The following is a 23,713-nucleotide window of genomic DNA, read 5'->3' as shown; positions in this document are numbered from 1 at the left end:
CATTGTTAGGATTGAGGAATTTGAGGCTCTTTGAGAAGTTTAGCAGATCTCTCCCTCTGGGGTGCTTCAAAACTTCACCAGGTAGCTGGCTGCCTGTCCCATCCCTCCGGGAGCCTGAGTTCCCATGCAAAACCACACTGTACAGGCATCAGCTTCCTTATCAAAGGAACCACACGAGCATATATAACCCTAGTCAAGTGCTTTTCTTCCAAGTACACAAGAAAACCTTGGGAAAACATGATCTCATAGGGATACAGCAGGCAGCTAAAGATTTTAATAGATCTCAAATTGCTACAGTTTTGGGCGTCTTTTGTGTCGATAAGAGCTCAATTGCTGAACAGTTTTCCCTGCACAGATCCGATACTGGAAAATGTTTTCCCTGTGCAGCTGGCACCACCGAGTGGAGGAAAGCATTTTTGCAGTCCTTTCTGTTACAGCATGGACATTAATACGTGACGATGGTCCTAAGTCTTACAGATTTGAAAACCCTTTTGAATAAAATAATTCATTTATTCTTGGAATAAAAACTTCAGCTAAGTTCCTTGAATTCTCAGTTAAAATAGGTTGGACATCAGTGCCCTCGACACCTTGCAGATTACAAAAAATAATATTTTTCAGACATACAAAACCCTCGATCTCGGCTTACCATGCAATGATAAATATCCTCATTTTACAGCGCATGAAAGCAGCATACAGTATGTTCTTGGCAGGAGAAAAGGATACCTCTGAAATTCGGCCAGTTTCCCAGGAGCGGATCCACAAAGTTTCAATTTATTTATTTGTCCTTAATGTTGTTATTTCTTTATTGTGATTTTTTTGGAGCTCTATCTGATGGCCCAGATATTTCTCTCCCCTCACTCTTTAGCTTCCTGGCAGGTCCTAACAAAAAAAAAAAAAAAACAAAAAAACAAAAAAAAAAAAAAAAAAAACAAAAGTGTGTTTTGGACATAAACAGTGCTCAGGGTGTATTATTATATTAGAGTCTGGCATGGCCTTGACTCCGGGAGCAGCACCCTGCAGAGGGAGACAGGCACTCTAGCCAGGGAACAATCCACTGATTTCCAGCTCCCAGGAGCATGGCATGCAGACAGAAACACTGAAAATCACTGGAAAACTGTGGTACTCAGAAACCCCCCTTACCCCCCCAGCTTACACCCCCCCCCGAACAGTGGGAACAGTTTGTTGGATATAAATGTGTGTTAATCAGAGATTCTTGCCAAGAAAACTCCCTAATGCAACCAACCACTTTCCCCTCGTTCGATCCTAAGGAAATGAAGCTGTGTTCACACTGTCCCGGTATTTCACTTCCTTACAGCTGCCCGCTGTCCAAGCCACCGGGAGAGGTTCCCCTCTGCGCTCCCTGCAGCGGCAGCGCACCCGGCTTCGGTGCCTGCAGGAGTCCCCGCGGGACAGCTGGAGCAGGGAGAGGAAATAGTTTCTAATAAGCTTGTGGTCTGGGCTGAGAAACGCCTTTTCTGCTGCTCCCCAGCCCTTAGCACGCACACCACCACCCCCAGCCCCGGCTTTCAGCGCCTCGCTTTCAACAGCGCTCAGGACGGAGCGGAGCGCATCCTAGTGGCTTTTCGTAAAAGCGTCAGCAGCGCGGAGCCAACATCGCCCAGGCGGGAGGATTCAGCCACCGGTGGTGACACTTTTGTGTGTGTCGGGGAGGGGTGGCAGTGACACCGCAGCCCCCGCGACCCTACCAGCCCGCCCCGGCGGCGCTGCCCCTCCGCGGCGGCAGAGGGCGCTGCAGCGGCCGCGGCGCCCCGGGGACGGCGCTCTCTCCGAGCCGCTGCTCCGCCGCTTCCCGAGCACAAGCGGAAGCGGCGGCGGGCGGGGAGCGGCCGCGGGTCGCGGTGAGTCGGGCGGGACGCGGGGGGCGGCGGCCGGCAGGGTGGGGGTCTGCGGCGGGCCCGGACGCCGGACTCGGGGAGCGAGGGCCCGGCTGCACTGTGTGTGGCGGCGCCGGGCGCGGAGCGTTTTTCCCTCGGGCCGGGGCTGCCGCTGGGGAGCAGAGTCGCCTCCTGCCCGGCCCGCGGAGCCCTTCGGCCCCTTCCTCCGAGCGCGGGGCTCGGCGCATGGCCGGGCCGGGCCGGGGGTGCCGGGGAGGGCGGACTGCGCTGGGGCAGGGCGCTGGTGGGGCTGGGGCGCGCCGGCCTGCGCTGCTCCGGAATTGAAACCTCAGCGGGGCTGAGCCCGGCCGAGCCGCCCGGCCCGGGGCCCGCAGTGGCGCTGGGATCCTGACCGGAGAGCCTCCGTCCTGCCTCTGCCCCGGCGGCTGCCATCCGACTGCGGGAACAGCGCGGGGGCTCTGGGGCTGCGCTCCCGCTTGTCCCGAGCACTTCAGCTGAACTTCGGCTCTTTTTCTCACTGTGAAATGGAGACACTCAGTAAATTCTTCGGCAACGCGTTAGAGGGTAATTTGTAAGATAGATTAGTGTTTCTAAACCCAATAGTTCTTATTTTCTAGTAGAGACTGGCAGTATTTAATATTTACGGTAACTTTATTAATAGGGGTAATAAATTATGACTTCGGTAGTAATTTCCATCAATTTCGTCCGGCTCAGATAGCTCACGCTTTTCGTACCTAAACGGAAATGTCCCGCTGTAGGTGGGAGGAAAATGTTCTAATTATATCCCTTAGACCTAGTCGTTAAAGCTTGCCACAAGTATTCCCCCATGTTTGCCTCTGACACGTTCTGCAGCGCTACCCCTCAGCTCTGCATTTTGTGGTGTCTTACATGCCACTGTGAGTGATTAATAAAGTATTGATTTGAAGCTTTGGGTGAATTTTTGCGCTGTGTTCACCAACTGTTAAAAGATTTGCGAGCAAACTGCTTTGTCTCCTGTAGAATGTAAAGGCCATAAAACTTGTCCTTTTAGTAGAAGAAGGGGAAAAAATGTCACAGAAATATGCTGATAAAAGCACTTGGATTATCTTCATGATATTCTGGGCATAATTCTTCTGCATATTCCACATTACCTTCAGTTTTGCCCAGTGAGTGAAGATTCATGGAGCTTAGTCAGACTGTTGAATGAGAACTTGTCAAGAAATAAATGGCTTTTTAAGTTTTGTAGTATTGCAACACTGCATTACTGCTTTCTAGCTTAGAAAACTGCTACTGTATTTAGAAGGACAAAACACACAGTAGGTACCCATGCTGATAGAACTTCAGCATGAAAAAATATCTGAGGTGAACATACATTCTTCTTTTCACCCATTGAACTTCCATGAATTTACTGTGTCAAGAAGAGTAACTTGTATCAGCACAGATACTAGCTAAGCACATGTTTAAAAAAAAAAGTTTTAGATCCAGACTGTGAAAACTGGCCATAAAATATTCTGGGTATAAAGCATGTCAAAAAGAAAACAAAAGTATGTGTAATATGGAGTGAAAATGAGAAATGTTTCAGTTGTTTCAGAATGTGTGTTTAATTCATCATCTGCTTTCCCAGGATCTCAGATCATTTTGTTAATGCCACATACAAGGCTTGTGCCTGTAGAGGTGGATGGTAATTAAATGTAGCCTCGAGACTGTGCTTTGCAGAAATCACATTTGTTCACAGCCATACCTCTCCCTGCGTGTATTTGAAGAGCTTTATGGGTGTTTACTTTGTCCCACTAGGGCAGCATCTTACATTCTCTGTAGATTTATTGAGGGGTATAGAAAGACATATAGAAAGATATAGTGCATATCTCCATGTGTTCTCAGTGTGCAAAGGAAGAACAGAAGCCAGAGTCACTGCCAAAGTACAGACTTAAATAGTACTGTTCTACTCACTAACAGTGTTTTCCTTGTATCTGTTATTCTGAACAGTTCCCAGTAAATTCTGTCCAAAAGTTAATAAACTGAAGAAAGTTTCAGGGAATTTTGGCTTGGGTTTGTTTTTTGGTTATGGAAATACCCATAGAATATCTTGGTCTTAAATATAGTAAAGTATGCTTCCACTGCTCACTAAAATTAAATTTGTTTTGACATACTTAAATAAGGTAAAATATGAATGTAACTGTGAGTGTGCCACCATCTAGTCTCCTAAGTAACATTCAAGCATGAAAATGCTTACATGATTAAAGCCTGACAGCATTCTTTACAAATAAAGAGAAATCACCTGGAAAGCTTCAGAAAGCCCCCAACGGCTGCTCTGCCCTAGTCAGGAGCAGTCTAAAGAGATAGTCTAATGAGCTCTGAATGTTGTTTCTGTTTGCCTCAAATGAAACTTCTTTCAAGTCTTTAAGTTCCTGTGTTAAAATGGTGTGAGTATGGTGGTTGTCTAAAAGACTTGGAGGTCTTAAATGTTACTGCTATTAGAAAAAATGAAAGTTTGTTTCTCAACAAAATAAGCAACATGCTTGCAGACTTTTGCAAGAAATCAGAATTCAGGTTTTTCAATTACAAGTTCTGCCTGAATCTCCTATTGCTTCAGCTTGTCTAGCCATTTGGTAGCTTTGAAATGAAAGTGTTTTATAGGTATTAATTAAAAAGCATTAGCATAATTTCAGGTGTTCTGCCTGGATGAGACCATAGTAATGATAGCTGCAAACCTCATAGTGGAAACACATGGTGCTTATCAGTTATCAGTAGACCATTGATTAATGTTCCTGGGAATAAGTGTTGCAAGTATTACTCCATAAACAAATGATCCAAAGTCACTCCACTGGTCTGTCAGTCTCATGACCCAGAAATCTATACGTACATATACAAGGCAGGTGAAGAAAAGAGAAAAGTTGGCCAGTTTTTCCTGTCGATGCAGTGCTAAAGGCATTTCACCTGCTGGGTGTGTGCTGGCCAGGCTGGAAGGAAATTAATTATATTTGTGAACTTTCAGTAAGAAAAGGGATTTGGAATAGTCTTCTGTATTGATACCTTATTTATATGGGTAGTCAGTGTCAATTTTTCCAGGAAAGGTCATGTGGAAATTAATTGTATTAAGCACTTCCTCATTTATAATAAAAAATCTTCTCTTATAGCAGCTGATCCTTCCCTGCACAGTATTCCTTAAGTTTGTCAAATGCTTGAAAATGCAATTTCATATTTCAGTGTAAATAGTATACAATGTCTACTTTTACTTCCTCCCTAATACTCTTAATGATAGTGGGATTTTACAGGCAATCTGAAGATACTTTCTGATACCAGTGATTTTTTTTTTATTTATAGGAGTTCAGTGTTTGAAAATCTGTAGAAGTCCTACCTAAACTTCCTTATACTATGGGAGTTGAAAAATCAGAGTACTGCTTTGTTGCATGCATTAATTTAAAGCAGGGGCAGTTTAAATTATGTTTTGAAGTACTTTCTGTCAATCATAAGGTATAGTATTGTTTCAGGAGTTTACTCTTCTGGTTTGACTGTGCTCTCTCACATCAGCCTAATCACTTTGTAATGTAGCAGTGTAAATAGCAACAGAGCACAGGTTACTTAGTGAAGAAAGGAGTCTTTATGGTTCAAAGTTGGAAGAGTGGGATGGGGACTCCTTTTCTTTTAACTGTCCTTTAACTGTCTCTTCTGGGGAGTGAAAGTTTCATCCTTAGGGCATTCCCAGACTTCTGCAGCACAGGTAATGAACAAGTTCTGTCCATTACATTTGGCATGGAAAGCACCTTCCTTTCTGTCGGCAAACAACACAGCTGTTGCCTTGGAGAGCAAAATCAACCTTTGCCAGCCCAAGGCCTGGATACCTCTGTGCCCAGGCTAAAGCTCATTATCTCCAGAGTCAGCAGGTCTGGCAGCACTTCCTAGCTCTAGAAAAGAGCATTTCAGGTACATTACCAAATGTAGTTTAAGAGTTTCTCTGCCTTAGAAACTTCACGCTAGCAAAACTAAGAATTACCACATAATGATCCAGTTTAATTGCTGTTGTTCCTGGATCTGAAAGCTGGATGTTGTGGAAACAAGGTACAGAGAGCAGTCTAGAAAAGTGTTTAATGAATTAAATGACTAACATTTTTTAAAAAGGATAAATTCTCAAGGCTATAGTGTACACAAGGTATTATAAGTTAATATTTTGATATTGTTGTGCTTGCATTTGACTCAGTTTTGTTCAGCACAGAGGAAGAATGGTAACTATTATCAATAAGAAAAACTGATGTGGTTTTTAGGAGATATTAGGTTTTATTTCACTGGAAATCTGTTTCATAACCAAAAAGAAAGGCCAGCAGCTTGATTTAAATTTTGGGATATATCCTAAAATATAGGATATATCCTATAGTTTGGGGAAATAATATAAAATATAGTTTGGAGTTTGAAATCCATCCTTTTCCAGCCTAAGGATTTTTTAAATTCCCCAGGAGAGGAAGGTGGAAAACTGCTACAGTAAGCTCACAGATTGTCTGCTCTACCTTCACAGGGGAAAAGACCTGTCATTGCCATCCAAAGTATACCTTTCTGTAGCTGATTTTGTCCTAGCACTGTGCTGTCCAAAAAAATTAAATCTATGCTCTGCTCTTGGAGGATAAAGTAACTTCCACAAGAAACAGGTCTAATTTCTAGTACAGGAGTTACAGTGCACAGAGAAATTAGTTTAAACTATGGTGGAGTAATAAGGCCTTGGTTAATTATCTGAGTAACAGGAGTGTAGATTTTGATTTGGAAAACTGCCTTGCCCCACACCTAAAATATGTGTGGAGAAAGGAGAACTTTGCTTACAGATAAGATGAAATGGATAAGAGTAGTAGAAATCTTATCTCAGATAAAATATGAACAAAGTTTAAAATCTGGCTCTTAATCACCTTAAGTTGGCTCTTTATGCCTGAATTTCCCAATTTAAAAAGATAGTTGCACTTCTTTATTTTGTGAACCACTTGATCATATGCAGATAAAAAGCTCCACGTAGGACTGCAGTGTATCACTGAATAAGGGGGTTTTTGTGTCAGACTAGGTTGACTGATTGCAGTGGCTCATTCGTTAAACTGACTCTGGTACAGAAGTTTTGTTTCTGTAAACTGAATATACATACCTGCTATGTCTGTAGAAGGAATTCAAATGGCCAAAGAGACACTGCTTGCATAGCACTTAAATCTACAAAGTGTTCAACTAGTGAGATTATACATAGTCAGATCCTGCCTTCTTTTTAAGAACAGAATTGTAAATAGTATGGGATTTTTTTTTTTCCTAGGAACAGCCCAAGAGAAGAGTCACGCACTTCTTTGCAATTAATGTGACAGGTGAATTTGAGCAAAGCTGTTACATTTTTCTTCTTGCAACTTCCTGAATTCCTGTGTGACATTGCTAAAGGGATGTATGTTTCTCTTCCTTTCCTTAATCTCACTAAATATACCCCGGTGGCTTTGAGTAATGTATTTTTCAGTCCTAGGCTGGCCTGTAGATTCTAATATCCTGCATACCAACATTCCCACTCCATTGACCCAATTTAGTTCCTGTGATTTTTCAAGAAATGTGGCCCATGGACTGATCATCCTCTGCAGCAGTTGTTAAATGAGTTATGTTAGTTTAACATTGGAAACAAGCTGGGTTTCTTCTCCAGAGAGAATAGTTCTACTGATGGCAGGCTAAAAAAACAATAAAAATCTGTCACACAGAGCATCTTTCTAAGCATTGATTCCTCTGCATCCATTCTCAGTCACTGAGGGAGCTGGTGCCTTTGTGGGATTCAACTGGTCATGTCTGGAGAATGGCTGGAGCAGCTGCTGAGAGCATGCTTGTTGTTTAGCTTGTATTGCTGTTGTGTTTAGGAGCCTCAGTTATAAAGCTTGTTATGTGTTATGTATTGTGGTAGATAATGTATAGGGACAATACACTGGGGTGGAAAACAGGAGTGGAAGTGAGCAGCACTCTCTGGGTGCAGTTCCAGACAGCTTTGCTCTAGAGTTATTTCTGTGGAAGATGAGCACTGCTGGCTGGTTCAGTACAACTCAGAACTGTCAGCCTGTGCTTTGGGGCTCTGTACCTTAATGGTGTTTTGGAAATGTTCTTCAGATACTTCTCATACCCCTGCATATCCAAATAAGATAGAAAGTCATATATTTATACAACAGAATGAAAGTTCTGCTTTGATTATTCTAACTATATCTAACCAAAATATACTAACTTTGTTTTTCTTTAGATAGATCCTCCTCTATTTTTGGTCTGGATAGTTAGAAAAAATAGCTCCTAGTGTGTTATCATGGGCAGTATTGCTAGTAGTTTATCACATAGATGGCCTAAAGCACATTTCTGTGATTTTGCATGTATTCAAAATATATTTCCCATAAATGATAGTTGAGGCCTTGTGTGATCAGTATTTCTGTTGACGTAATCTAAAGGTGTCATAAAATAAATATGAAATAAAACCACTTGCATGTCCTCCTCCTATCCATGTACATTTTGTAAAAATTAGTTGTGGTATTAAAATTCTGATAAAGGCAAGAAAATTTTCATTTTTCTGAGTTCACGGTCAAGGTAATCCTATTCATTCTGATGCCTCCAACATCTGCAGTAGTGATTCAGATAAACAGTTCTCAGTTCTTAGAATTTGTCTCTTGACTGGATTTCCATCCCTAATACATTTTAAATGACATAATGGTATTACAGTGAATTCATTAGGTAAACACTGCAAGAGACTTCTGCCTATACTGCTGTATAAAAGATTATCAAATCTGGGCTTATTTGGCTTGTTTTGCATGCCTGGCTCCATAACCCTCAGACTACAAATACTGCCTTGCACCTGGTGATAATCTCTGTTTGTCAAAGAAATGTCATTAATAGAAAACTAACCACAGGAGGATTCTAAGAAAAATTATTGTATCCATTAAAAAAATCAGGGGAGACAAAGGTTTCTTAGTCTTAAGAATTTCTGTTTGTTGTTAAGACCTTTTTTTGAGGCTCTCTCATTCTGTGTAGAAACACTAGCAATCTGTTTGGGGGTACCAGCTTTTCTTCATTTCATACCTGTGAGTTCACCCTGCTTTGGATGAGTGTTGTAAAAGCAGGCTTTAGTATGCCATCCACCACTCTTCGGGGGAAGGTGACTTTTATCTTCTGTTCCTACAATCATGTCCCTTGTCGTCCCTGCCAGCTAGCTTGGAAGAGGGAAAGGAGAGCAAGAGCTCTGTTTGAGTACTAGTAATTTGTAGATAGCTTTTGAGCTGTGGAATTATTATCCTTATCTCATGTGTAGCTTCTTACTCAATTTAAAGTCCTATTGGCAGTTCTAAAATGTTACCAGCAGTGTTGTATATTTGAATTTCATTTACAGCACATCAGCTGCTTGGTATAAGTATTTAGACTTATATTTTATTTGTGGTCCTGCAGCTAAGTCGATTTAAATCTATATTGTGAATTGCTCGATACAGAAAATGCTAAATAACATATATACACTGCAAGGAAAATAATGGAATTGAGCTGTTGTCCTCCAAGAAACCTTGATTTTGTACAGCATTTATTCCACACAAAATCTATTTGAATGTCTTAGAAGTAAATAATATGGAAGGAGTAGAGAAGCATCTTCAGTAGACATAGCAAGGACAAAGAGGATTCCTCTTTTTACAGAAATCAGGCATATGAAAGAGATTACAGAAAGTGGGGGGAGTGTTTGAACTATGCTGACCAGATGCAGTGTCCTTTTCTACATATTGCAAGATAAGCAAAAAAAGATAATGGGGACAAAACAAAACCAGTGATTTTGATTAGACCCAAATCTCTAACCACTATTTCTGGTCGGAAATAAATTTTCTGCTTGCCTGGGAGGAAGGGAGGGTCTCGAAACACTTAAAACTAATCCATGTTTTTTCCCTGTTGCAGCGCACTGCCGTGTAGCCCTTGCTGAGCAGCCATGAGCTTGCTGCACAGTGACAGCAGCTGTGGAGCTGGGGACAGCGGCTGCTGCGCAGCCATGGCCAGCGCCTGCAGCGCCGCGGCCAAGGAGGAGAGCTCCAGCGTCGGCAGCGGCAACCAGCCCGGCTCGTTCACGGAGGAAACGCAGGGATACGACGTGGAGTTCGATCCGCCCCTGGAAAGTAAATATGAGTGCCCCATCTGTTTGATGGCTCTCCGGGAGGCAGTGCAGACACCGTGCGGCCACCGTTTCTGCAAAGGCTGCATTGTCAAATCAATAAGGTAAAAAGGAGAACTCGTGGAAGCGGCTTTTAAGAAGAAATTCGTGTACTAGAACAGTTTAAGGTCAATCTAAACTGAACAGAGCTGTCCAAGGTGCATTACCACTGAGTGCTAATAGAATTCTGGAAATGTATTATTCATTAAATGTGCTATATATGGCCAGAATGTCACAAGTTTAGAAGTTTAATGAGCTTTAGATAGTTTGCCATTTTTACAAACTTATCCGGGTTATGAATCTAAAAAATTTATTACACTTCAAATAATAATTAAAAAAGAAAGGTAGACAATTCCCCCAAATAAATTCTGTTTTCAGTTCAGGATGATAAAATTTCCTGTCTTTTGCCTATGATTGTTTCTCTTGATAACTACAGGAAACTACAGACAACCTGATTTCTTGGTGCAGATAAGGCAATTCGTGCTTTCAGTTCTTCACTTGAAATTAGCTGCTTCCTTCTGAGCTGAAAGAGAGAATGTGATGAGGGAATAGTTTTGAACAAAGCATTGAAAGAGGAAACCAGGTGGCATATGAGGGACTGGGAATAAGATACAAAGGCAGGAGCAGACTGGGTTTATAAAAATGGATGATTGAAAGAGCAAGAAAGGGCAGAGAGTACCTTGTAGAGAGCACTTGCCTTAAACCTGGAATGAAGTCACCAGTGTCCTACACATGTGAGTGAGTACTGGATTATACTGATAGATATTATGCTGTAAGATTTTTCCTTTTCAGCATAAGCCAAATTTTTTTCTTAGCAATTGCTCACTTAGCTCAAATGTCACTTCGGTAGGAATTTATATATTCAGTTCTGTGTGAATGTATGTAGAATTAGCTCATTTTCAACCTCACTTCGCACACTTTTATGTAAAGATCGTTAAACTGTCTTCATTGTTACTGTATTTTTCCCTGGCATTTATTTTATAGCATGCAGTATGGACAGTGCTTGCTTGATTGGTTTTTCATACCACTTGTCCATAGTTGTATTCCATTTCTTTTTCTTCCCTCTCCATCATTTGTCGTTCACTAAATGAATAGTATGCCAGCAATTATGTTCTCTGAATACAGCGTTTTTGTGGGCATCTCTGTAGTTTCTGCTAAATAAATTCTCAGAAAGAATTTCTCCATGGAAAGGACCATGACCAGAAGCTTCCTGTATTTTACTTTATTTCTGTGAATAGTGATGACTGTTTCAGTGAATACTAAACAAGGTAGAATGCATTTTTTTCTCTTGAGACTGTAGCTCATCAGTGTAATATTTCAGATGTTTCACTGCTAGTGAGAGTTTTCCCTCATTCCCCACTGAACTCTATCTTTGGAGGACAGTTTGTGGGAATGCTTGTGAAGTGCCAGACCTCTCTGAATCCCTGGAGGGCTGAACTGCACGCTTGATTGGTTTCCATAGATCAAGTTATTGATTTGGATTATGTAGTGCCTACAGTATGGTATCAATCTGCAGTATGTACTGTCTACAGTACCAGATTGACTGAGAAGCTTCTACAGAACTAAAATGAAAATGGAAAGTGATATTTTACTAAGTACTATTCTTTTTCACTGATGTCACAACCTTCATTTGATCAGGAAAAATTGCTTCTCTTTATTCTTCATTTCTTCTTTGTCTTAACTCAAATGAATACAGAAATTGAGAATTTTAAATGATGAAGGATGGACAAGGATTTTTTGCTTCTTGTGGCTTACACAAAAATTGTAGTTGTTTGTGTTGAAGAAGTTGTGGCTGCAACTAGGAAAAAAAATTTTAAAACCTTTTAAAAACTGGACTCTTCGATCTTGCAGTGTGAAGGACATGATTAGATGAGATTTGATCACAGTAAATATTTGCCTCCCAGAAAGTCTTGGCAGCTTTTTAAATAAAGCTGTCTGAAGTGCTTTGAAGTGCTATAAATCATGGAACAGGAGATGCTTACCTACCTAAGTAACTACAAATGAGTTTATGAATGTTACTTGTCAACAAAATACATTACTGGAAATTTTAGAAGAACTAATTTTGGGTGCAGTAGCTAATTCAATTTCACTCCAGTCTTCTTCTGTATCTTAGGGCAAAGCTAACTTAGGGTTTGCAGTAGAGCTTGCCAAATATTAGAACCTCTGTTTATTGGAAAAACAGAGTTGTGAGGTAACAAGGGACAGCAGGGAAATCTTTGGGTGCTGGCAGTTCATCCAGCAGCTGGCATGGCTGCAGTTAAAGTCTCTCTGCCAACTGTCTCATCTTCTCGGCTAAACCGCTCACTTGTCAAAATCACAGAGCAGGGCTTTTCTTTCAAAGTTATTCTGGCTCTACCCCTGATACCTGTATTTTAATCTCAAGGGAAATTACAAAAATATTCATTGTACTTTGTAGCAGATGGCCACTGTTTCACAGGTACTGTTATGAGTGGCAGAGTGCAATGTGGTAAATAATTCCAAGATAGGAAAGTGTTCATTTTAATGTGAGTTAGAAGGTGCATGACTCAGTTCTGTCACAGGAAATGTATACCAACATATTTGTTTCTAGATAAATTTTAGAAGTGTTTTAAACACAATCTTGATCCCTGTAAATACTATTTGAAGCCTGTTTAATGTCCTACAACAAGTTATTGCTTTTTCCTTACTACACTTTCCTACTTTGGAAAATTGCATTTCATTCTTATTTTGCCCTTTATCTGTTAGTTATTTCAACTGGGGATTTGGTAATCATTATTTCAAATTGATCTGTTGTTGGCTGCTCATATTCATGATTACCTTTTCTTTGTAGAAATAAAGCCGCTGTCTTATCAGCAGGCCTGTTGAGCTGTCTTTATACTCCACTAAACAGGGTGTTTGTAACCAAGTTATACCTGTGAAATCTGATTTCCTGTAGGTTGTGAAGTGAGGGAACATTTCTGGCTTGTGACAAAGATCACACTGGTCATAGCTCAGGGAGCTCTGAAACAAGGCAAGCTAGGTGTTTTCTTTCTTCCATTTGTTTAGGAGTATGATTCTCAGGCATGTGGCGAGCTTGCTCTGCAAGCAAAACTTATGAAAGGAAGTTCATTGACTCTTTTTGAAGTGGCAGCTTTACCTCCACTTCCTCTAGCAGCTTTGCTCATGGAGTTGCTGAGCAATTATTTCCTTTTCCAACAAAGAACATAAATTCCTTCCTGGTCTCCACAGCCCACTAGGTTCTACTTCCCCTCGTGCTTGTAGGCAGTGACAATGATCTGGCCTTTGATCCTTGCACCACAAGTGCTCTCTGACATTTTTCCACCCCATGTATTTTTCCATTTTATTGCTGTTTCCATTAGCACTCAAGAGCTTTGATCCCTCATGCCTCTTTAACTGCGTTCTTTAATTGTGAATTGATATGTTGGCCTACTGCTTTCAGAATGATCTGATACTGGAAAATTTGATGGAGGTGATCCCCTTTATTACTCCATTTCCAAAGATTTTTGTATATATGTGCAGGTGGACAGAACTGATGAACTGGAACACGCTGTTAGTTACCTTGTTCAGGTTGCATGCATCAATGTTCCATCAGATTCCAAACCTTCATCAGTTAGCATTGACTTCCAGTCTGCTGTTAAAATGGCTTCACATGCAACACCCAGTTCCAAATCCAGTGTAATTTTCATACTTACTAATAATTTTTGTGCCAGGTGGTTTTCACTGTTTGCTGTATAATGAAATTGAAGGATGACCAACTGATCAAATTTTGTATAGCAAAGCCAGCAAACTGAGCAGTGTGTGTAATGCCAAACAGATGAAGTCAATCTGGAAAAAAAAGACAATTTGACTTTTTTTCTTAACAGTGATCACCTTGGCTGTTTATGAAATGAGAAAGAAATGAGAGGAAGTCTAAGAAAGTTTAACTAATTGTTTTTAAGTAGTATTTGAAATATTCTTTGATGTTTGAGCTATGTGAAGTACTTACAGAAAGAGGACTGTTACTTCTTAGTATCTTTACATATTCCTCAAGTTTGTTCCCAGAGTACTTAACATGGCATTTGTACAAATAAAATGTGTTCAAGTTTGAAAAGTGCTGCAACCTCAGTCATGCTACCTCCAGTGAAACTGTGTGGTTTCAATTTTTCTGAAATGCAATTCATATTTTCTGGGCATTGTCACATAAATACCATTGTTTTCAACGATCATCTTACTGTGTTATTATTTGGCCACTAATGTCTTGCTGGTGTAAAAATATTTTAAATTAATTCTTGGAAATCTGTTGGTAATATTGGAATATCTTTCTTTGATTTTCTACATTGTAGAGATGCAGGTCACAAATGTCCTGTAGACAATGAAATTCTGCTTGAAAACCAACTTTTTCCTGACAACTTTGCTAAACGAGAAATCCTTTCATTAATGGTCAAGTGTCCCAACAAGGGCTGCAGTATGAAGATGGAGCTCAGGCACTTAGAGGTGAGAAGCAGTTTTGAAAACACAGAACCTTATTTTCATGGATGAGTAAAAATTTGAAATAACTTAGATGGTCACTCCTGGTGACACACCTGGTACTCATTTATGCTGACTCAGTGCATTTTTCTTTCAAGACTATAGCTACACATAGTTTTTTAATGAGTATTTAATTGTAGTTAGGTGATTCTCAAGTGAACATCACAGTGCATGACAATTGTACTGATGCAGCTTTCTGCTGAGCGTCATTCATGTTTGTCTTTTGATCAGCTGTGTCGGTGCTTCACACGAATTTCTTAAAGTCAGTTTAAGAGTCTCAAAGCAGCTACATGTATTAGTTGAAATAATTGTTTTGGAAAATAATATATGCGGTTAAAAGGATAAATATAAAACAAATTTTTTACTGAGAGCTTTCTTAAATCTCTGAATACATGAAACCATGACCTTAGTAATGGGACAGTAACAGGCTGTTGGTAGAGTCAGCATAAGTGTATAAGGATTTCCTTGCATGAAGGAAAGGTTGTGATTCGTTTGTCTTGCACTGTGCTTTCTCTTGAAAATGGGTGAGATGATAGTTCTTGTTTGAAGTATCAAATCCCTCTTCTGCCCTTCTGCAGGACCACCAGCTCCAGTGTGACTTTTCCACTGTGGAATGCCCACAGTGCCAAGGAACCTTCCCCAAAAACCATCTGAAGGAGCACATGACCCAAGAGTGTCCGAGGCGTCAAGTGTGTTGCCCAAACTGTGCCACATCTATGGCCTACGAAGATAAAGAGGTAGCAGGAGTCTCAGTTTGTCAACCTGCATTCACATGGGTGTGCTTGTGAAGGGAACAGCAGTTAAAAAAAAGATACAACTGAAAGGTTTTGGTCTAGAAGAGCTCTTGGTGCTGCTTTGCAGCTGAGAAGCTACAAACTCAGGACATGAGCTTGGAACTGACAAAAGGTGGGGAGAGATTGTCCTTAAATACAAACTTACTGAGAACCATGCGGTGTGAGGAGACTTGTGGACTTCAAGAACCAATGATTTCTGATCTTACTATCAGACAGGCCAGTATCTACTGCCCATTGAATACAAAAAACAGTATTTACATTTGCAGGTTTTATGCCTGGCAGAGAGGATGTATCAGGAGATAAATCTTTTGCGGATATCTGCTACCACACAAGACCAAGATAATTTCTGAATTCTTTTCCTGTTTTTGCATTTTTCACTTGGGTGATAGTGAGGAAAATACTTTGCTTTTGCTGTTACCATTTCTCTATCTCTATATGGATGTGTTTTATCTCAAGGCCTGTGAAATGTCCTTGGATATTAATATTGTGAATAGTCAGTCAAAGGTATTTCAGAGTCCAACAATACAAATATTTTAAAAACCACTTTCATATAGTTCAAGTGCAATTGAACGTGAATTTTAGAAACTTATGGTTAAAATTAGATTTCTTTGGAGCATAAGAGCTTTTTTTAGCATAAAATATCTATAACTTTATGAATCTCCTGTATAAGTCCAGGAAAAAAATAGAAAACATACCGTTCAGGGTAAAGAGATTGTCTTTGTTTCACAGTTGCATACAGTTAAATGCAAAATGAGAAATATCAATAAAAATCTAATGTCTAATCAAGGGTGATTAGCCCTCTCCTAAATTGGGTAACTTTACTGATGCTTTCTCCCCTTTCTCTTTTGTTTGATCAGCTTCATGACCAAACATGCCCACTTGCCAATGTATATTGCGAATATTGCAACACAGTGCTCATCAGAGAGCAGGTAAGAGAGACTCCCTTTTTCTCTGCTTATTCCAAGTCAGATGTTTTGTATTTACATCACTTCTTTAATCTGAAATTAAGCTTGGAAATACAGTTTGTCTACTAGCTGCTAAATCACTACCTGCCTCTCTCTGAAAATGTCCAGTGCAGATATGATACTCCCATAAATGCTGCTCCAACTTGCAGTTGCAATCTGGCAAACCTCTGTAGGATTTTGGCTGCTCATCACATTGTTCAGCTGTACTGCTTCTTGACAGAGGCCATGCTGCAAATTTAATCTTGAATGGAGTTGAAAAAATACCAACAACTGTCAGTGGTTATGGCTGACATTTCAAGAGGAGGCTTTGATTTGGGCAGAGAGGGAGAGTTTTTGTACTTGGAAAGCCACTGTAGAAAGTAGCTATAAGTAAATCCACTATCAAACTGGGATACTGGCTGGAATTCTGCTTGTCCATTACTGTTGTAATAGCCATTATTATGTCTTCTGTTCAATAATAACATGTGCAGTCATTGGCAGGAAAATGATAAATATTGACTTGTTTAATTTGAGATAGCAAGTGTGTTGATGGCCTGGGTTAAAATAAAAAATTATCTTGTAAAATTGCACAAATACTCTGAAAAACAGGATTGAGCTTAATAATGACAAAGGAAAAAGTCTGTTGTTAGGTAGAATGATGAACTACAGAAGTGAGGAACAGAGAATGCTAAACATTGATAATAATAGCTGATCTTTATTAGTCTTGTGCTTTGTTGTGATATTTAAACAAGGCAAACACCTGGGGTTATACAAACAGGGATTCTGCCTGTGAAACACTGAATTATCCTTTGCTCTGTTTAGTGCTCATAAGGCATCAGCTCAAGTTGTTGTGCTTTTGAGGGAGAGTGGATAGGGAAGATCCAGAGCAGTAAGATGACTGATCTGGAAAACATGGACCACAAAAAAATTGGAGTAACTTGAACTTTTTGAGGAAGATGATAATAAAGAGAGACACAATAAGTATGTGCAAGTAGTCCTTCAGAAGGGAAGGAATTGAACATGATCTGGCTGGGGGATAAGCTAGAAGCAAAAGGTATTTGGTCTACAAGGAAACCTGAATGCTTTCTGAGGCCTAATGTAAAAACAAAGTCAATGAATTGTTACTGTACACACAAGTGAGAAATGTAATTTTTATCATCAGCTGATGTTTTTGTTCAAAACCTGTGTATTCTCTTAAAAAATTACATAGGCATAAACTGATCTGACTTCAGGTACCTGTTCAAAATCCGTCCAGCTGTATTCTTTTTGGATAAGAGAATAAATACTCTTGATGGAGAAGTAATATTAAATCTGATTTGTTTTAGATGCCTAATCATTATGACAATGATTGTCCTACTGCCCCAGTGCCATGTTTTTACAGTGCCTTTGGGTGTCCTGAAAAGGTAGGCCTTTTATCAGTACCTTCTGAATTGCAGACCTTCTGCATGATTTGTCTGTTGCTTTTGTAATGTGTTTTCCTACTCTTGTCTCATTCACCAGCCCAAAATCCTCAGTGATTTGTGGTTGTGGATTTTTTTATTTTGAGGTATCTTAATTCTGGAACAGTGCATGTTGATACACTGCATTTCAAAACTGCTTTTTCAAAAATTTAAAAACTGCTGTGAACAATTTGTTTGATGACCTTGCTTTTATTATTTCGTGTTTTCTCAGCTTTCATGTCAATAAAATAGCTTCTAGCATTTCTTCCAGAGTTGGGGCCAAATATGCTTATGACTCCTAGAGTTCCATGAAGAAAATAAATTCTATTAAATTGTAAAATTATTAATCTAGATACTCTTATTTCTAGTTTTTTAATACGTCTTGGTTAAAATGTGTCTTTCCCTTTCATTTCCACATCAGTTTTCATACACCATTTGGTACTATGGAGCATTTTAGCAAATCAATGAAAGGAGTACAGTGCTGATTTAGAACACAGAAAAATTCTAAATATATTTATCACTAACAGTCTTTCACCATCTCTTTGTTTTGAGTTGAAGAGCCTTACTGAAATTGTACACCATAATTAATGATGGTTTAATAGGAAAATTATCACTCCTACAAAACCTGAAATTTTTTATCATGAATGCTCATTAACAAGAAGGTGAATACACAGTGCTTGCCTTTGGAATATTTGACAAGAATGCTTTCAGTGTAAAATACTCCATTTTTCTTCATATCTTGCTTTTACTTTCAGGTGCACAGTTTGAAATATACTGTTCCTATTTCTCAATGTATGTACTACTGAAATACTTCATGTTTTTACTTAAAATTGCCTCCATTTGAAGTGTGAGTTTTAGCCTTTAATAAGAAGTTGTTCTCAGTCTTTTCTGGAGAATTTAAATTTTGTTGTTTTCCTGGAGATGCTGCAGCTTCTGTAAAAATGTATCAAAGGTTCCCTTATTAAACATTACATAGAATTAATGCAACTATACCATATGCTATTGCTTATGATAAATATTCTAACAAGAATATGTGAAATCCCAAAGTCCCAAGCCAACAAAAACAATAATGCACATATCTGATTAATATTGCCGTCATGTATGTCAGTTCTATCTTAAGTTCCCAGGTTAACAACTCTCTGCTGAAATCACCTCATATCTACGCTTTTGTTGAACCCTGGCTGTATCAACATCAGGGCAAAGAATAAAGATCTTTTCCAACCTAAATGATTCTGCAATTTGCCCACTGGTATTTGAACTTCTTTTTTCATTTTTCCTAACAGTGATCTTAAATTTGGAGCTCTCCATTGGTAAAGTGCTATTTTGTCATACCTTTGTCTTTGATTCACACTGCAGTTTTTCTGACATGACAAAAGCAACTGCTTGTTTGATTTTCTTCAGAGGCACATTTAAAATGTGATTGCAGATGTTTGATGTGTTCCTAATGCCATATCTCTTAAATCCTAGATGCAAAGGAATGAACTGGCACGACATATGCAGGAGTTCACTCAGGTTCACATGAGGATGATGGCTCAGAGTTTTCAGAATATCAGTGTTACTGCTGCAAATCCTGTACCCTTCATCAATGGCCTACCCTTTGAGCCTGCCCTCTTCTCACACGTGTCACATGCTGCATATGACTGCAATCCAGAAGTTGAAAACTTCAAAGAAACTATTCAGCAGTTGGAAGGTCGTCTGGTAAGACAAGATCACCAAATCAGGGAACTCATTGCTAAAATGGAGACTCAGAACACTCATGTGGCAGAACTCAAACGTACTATCCGAAATTTGGAGGGAAAGATTACTGAAATGGAGGCACAGCAATGTAATGGTATTTATATCTGGAAGATTGAGAACTTCAGTGGACTGCAGAAAGCCCAGGAAGAAGAGAGACCTGTAGTGATGCACAGTCCTGGATTCTATACAGGGAAGCCTGGCTACAAGCTGTGCTTGCGCCTGCATATCCAGTTACCAAATGCTCAGCGCTGCGCTAATTTTATCTCTCTGTTTGTCCACACTATGCAAGGGGAATATGACAGCCACCTGCCCTGGCCGTTCCAAGGCACCATACGACTTTCTATTTTGGATCAATCAGAAGGCCCAGAAAGGCAGAACCATGAAGAGGTGATGGAAGCCAAGCCAGAGCTATTGGCCTTCCAGAGACCGACAATTCACCGCAATCCTAAAGGTTTTGGTTATGTGACTTTCATGCACCTGCAGAACTTGAAACAGAGAACCTTCATCAAGGATGACACACTCCTGGTGCGCTGCGAGGTTCTAACGCGCCTGGACTTGAACAGTGTCCGCAGAGAAGGGTTCCAGGCCCGCAGTACTGATGGAGCTATGTAGCCTGCAAGTCTTAACCAGGGCAATGGAGCCTTACTCATGTTCTTCCACACAGATCACACAAGTGCTTCATTGTCCACAAAGGCTGCATTTGTAAAAGATCATAGTTGCCAACATAGTTGATCTTCATGTGAGTGGGACTTGGTTGTTGCTGGCGTATTTTTTTTCTATATGAGGTCATATGTTTAAATATTTGGTAAGGTTCTCTCTTAAAATAATAAGCTACTTCTGTAGCAAGCTAACTAAAAGAAGTGTTAATCAAAACTTCACTGCCTACAGGAAAATCCTATTGCAGAACCTGTGCATCTCAGATCGCTAAAACTTCCGTTGTATCGAATAGATCTGTAAGTCTTTTCACCTCAGTGCCTTGGAATAGATGCTGTTGCAAGGAAGGAGCAAAATTAATAAAAATTAGGGATTTTTTTCATTAGTTTTTTCAAAGAGCTTGGGAAAGCTGAAAGAGTTTCTATATTGACTTATCTAGAATTTTGCATTGGCTATGTGTCTCTTGAAGTTTGAAGTTAGGGTTAAGACTTTGTTCATGTCACCAAGGGTTCAGGTATGCTTTGACCCTTTCCTCCTTCAGGAAGTTGCATGTTGATGTAGAGTTGATGCAGAGTTGATGTTGGTATTTTCAAAAGATATGAGATAGTGTTGTGGAGAAGGCTAAATGACTCTGAGCTGAGTTCACTGAAGAAATATTTGAAATGTGGTCTGAAGGTGCCTCCCTAATTCTCTTTATTAAATCTTTCTCTAAGAGTGTGGTCTAGGCCCAGAATGTCAGCCACAATCAGCAAGAGATATAGAAGTTTAGCATTTGAATGAAATCCCTTTGTGCTGGTGGGATCTCCTAGTGCTGGACATGTTTCAGGTTAAGAGTGCACACATGAGCAAAAGGATATACTAAACAGAGAGGGTGATACAGAATTTGTTTTACTGCTGTTGAAACCCGAATTTGTACCAAATCTGAACTTGTGACCTGCATCTGTTCAGGTGATCTCTTGGTCTTGTGGGTGATGTACCCAAGTCATCCCCTGTGAATTCTCTGTGGGCAGCTGGCCATATCAGCATCCATCTTCCTGTCCCTTTAGACAATAGGAGATGGGCCAGCTCAGCAGTTTGGATGGCAAGGAAAGCCTATTAATTCAGCAGCGTGAGGAAAAATTGTAATCCTGTTTGCATTTAGGAAGAAAATCTGGCTTCCATAATTACTCATTTATCAAACACTAGATTCACTGTGTCGAAGATTCATGAGGTTCTTAATGCTGTGTGTATTGTTTTCTGTACTGACTGATTGTATGCCATGTTAATGTTAGTTTTGACCAGTCAAAGCTGAATGGTTCAAGTTCACTGGTGCTAAAAATTTTAACTTTCATGGTGCTGATAAAAATCTGAATCTCATCTTTAAAAGGAGGGAAGAAAAAAGTTTTGTTCACCCCATAACCTAAGTACACGTTCAGATACTGAAGAAAGAACTAAACAATGCATGAGCTTCTGTGTCTTCTTTATCCAAGCTTGTGAAACAACCTGAAGACTGGAGACACTGCAGCTTAAGAGATACTGAAGAGTGTTCCAACTATTTGGCCTCATCAAAGCAATACCAGTGGGGAAAGGGCACGTTGCTTAATATAAACAAGACTAAAGAAAGTCTACTGTATTTTAGTGGTTTGGGAAGATACTCTGCCTGCCTGCATGAGAGGTAAAAGTTCCAGGACCCAACTTACCACTTTGTTCATCGTATCCAGATGAGTAGAATTTCTTCTGCCAGTAGAATCTATTAGACGGAAGAGGGATTGTGCTCAGTGGAGTATTGTCACTACTGAAACATGAACTTCCTGGCTAATGGTAAATGCAGTTAGTTGTTGATGACTTCACTGTATTCTCTGTCACTAGGGGACAGGTGAGCATATGTTACTCAAAATAGGGAAAGATCTCAACTTTAAAACCAAAGTAGATTTTATAATGAATAGCCTCATCCTATCAATTGAATTGTTCTGGAGTGTCTTCAGCTGGAGTATTTCCAGTAAAGCCATTCTTACTCAAGAGCTGTTGATGCTCATGACAGTGCACAAAGCCACTCTGCACAGAAGGCACTGTACACGAGTTCTCCATTTTTAGGCTGTGTTACCTATCCATGTATTTTCAAGATACTCAAAAACTGCCATTCTCTTTTGTTCCCCTTCTTTGTTTTGGGGGGCAGGAGGAGGAGGCAGTCCCAAAAAACACTTGTCATATGAGAGCTTCTTCCTGCTCCAGGTCCTTCCTCAACCCTAGCAATAAGAAAAATGTCCTTATTCTCTGCTCAAATAATTTATACCCAAGACCCAATAAATGCATTAACACTTTTTTTTGCTTTTGAAGATTTGCATTCTGAATGAAATTTTTGCTTTGAGCCTTATCTGCTAGATCTGATGTACTTTTGCCTCTGAGGAGGAAACTCCCTGTGGTGGCAGGGTTTAAATGATTCAGGTTAAAATTGTACAATAGCACAAGCCAATAGGGAATAGAAGGCTACTGCATGTATAATTCTGTATTGGCCACAGTAATATGGATGCTTTATTCACTGCTGCTATTCTATTGGTTTTGTATTTTTATATTACCAACTAGAACTCTGAGTGATGTCAAATTACTGTAATGTCAGAGTATTCCATGAGAGACTGTCAGAGCTAATATGCTAAGTATCAGTTAAATCCATAAAAAGATTATAAATGTTAACGAAATACTTATTCATGTACTTGTTCCATTTTCCTCTTTCCCCTTTCTTCAAATCTCTTCTTTTGAGAACTTTTTTTACCATGGTGGATTGAGGTATAATTGCTAGAACTATTTAAATGGAAGAAACGTCTGCAGCATTGAGTTGTCTCTAAATCAAAGAAATAATTTAATTAACCTGTCTCCTGTGTAACTTGTTCATCAATGGGGTTTCGTTCTGTAACTCAATGCTTTGCAGCATTACTAGAACTCAAGGTGGTTTAAAAAGTGACTTAGCTTCTTTTATCTTCCAAATTTCTGTTGTCTTTAACGTGTTTTAAGTCATTGACTCTTAGTATGTGTATTTGCAAAGCTGCTATGGCACAAAGTCCCAATTATAATATATTATGAACATGTTTGCCTCTGAATGTCTTCCCCTGCAGGGCAGGGAAAATTATTTTGCTAAAAATGTTAGTATGTAATGTATATGTGGAGCTCAGATAATGTGAGATGTATAGAGTTGTTTTTTAAGTGGTCTCATGACATGTCTGGTCATGTTTGCTATCAAGGGATAAAACTTGCCAATTAAATGGAATCAGGGTGAGCTTTCTGTTCTTATTTAGAGATGGCAGCAGACCAAATACATTGATGATGGATGCAAAAGACTGTTCTGTGTCAATGTTAAAGGTTTGTATTGGTTTGCCTTTGAACAAAATGAAAGTACTCCTGTTCTCTTGGAATAATTGATTGATAGTTTAATATATTTTGTAATTAATGCACAGCTATGTTTCTGACAGAACTTTAAGAAATAAAGTAAATAAACTGTGCACTGCCTGTTGCATCTTTATTCGTATGGAGGGCTATTCAAAAATATTAACTGATACAGGACTGCTGGGGTAGTTTCTCTGTCTTGTGGGTTTCAGAAGTGGCTGGTATCATATAATGCCAAGAAGGCAAAGAATGTATTTCAAGATAAAAAGCTTCCAGAATTTATAAAGGGTAGTGGTAGTTTTATTCATTACTAGAA

General features: G+C 39.6%; 1 protein-coding gene across 2 annotated transcripts; it reads left to right on the top strand.

Moving 5' to 3' along the window:
* The first annotated feature begins 1,771 nt into the window (after positions 1 to 1,771).
* Positions 1,772 to 23,513, top strand: TRAF6 (TNF receptor associated factor 6). Of its 2 annotated transcripts, XM_058847481.1 has the most exons (8): positions 1,830 to 1,859; positions 7,114 to 7,162; positions 9,738 to 10,052; positions 14,289 to 14,439; positions 15,051 to 15,209; positions 16,124 to 16,195; positions 17,536 to 17,613; positions 19,117 to 23,513. In XM_058847481.1, exons 3-8 carry the CDS (start codon positions 9,769 to 9,771, stop codon positions 19,996 to 19,998), a joined length of 1,626 nt encoding a protein of 541 aa, XP_058703464.1. In that variant the 5' UTR covers positions 1,830 to 1,859; positions 7,114 to 7,162; positions 9,738 to 9,768; the 3' UTR covers positions 19,999 to 23,513. The 2 variants fall into 2 exon arrangements, with proteins under 2 accessions (XP_058703455.1, XP_058703464.1); XM_058847472.1 differs by lacking the exon at positions 7,114 to 7,162 and having other exon boundaries at positions 1,772 to 1,859.
* The last annotated feature ends 200 nt before the right edge of the window (positions 23,514 to 23,713 follow it).

This window comes from Poecile atricapillus, chromosome 1 (genome assembly GCF_030490865.1).
Source record: "Poecile atricapillus isolate bPoeAtr1 chromosome 1, bPoeAtr1.hap1, whole genome shotgun sequence".
NCBI lineage: Eukaryota > Metazoa > Chordata > Aves > Passeriformes > Paridae > Poecile > Poecile atricapillus.
Note: the sequence above shows the minus strand (reverse complement) of the source record. Positions and strands in the feature narration are given on the sequence as shown.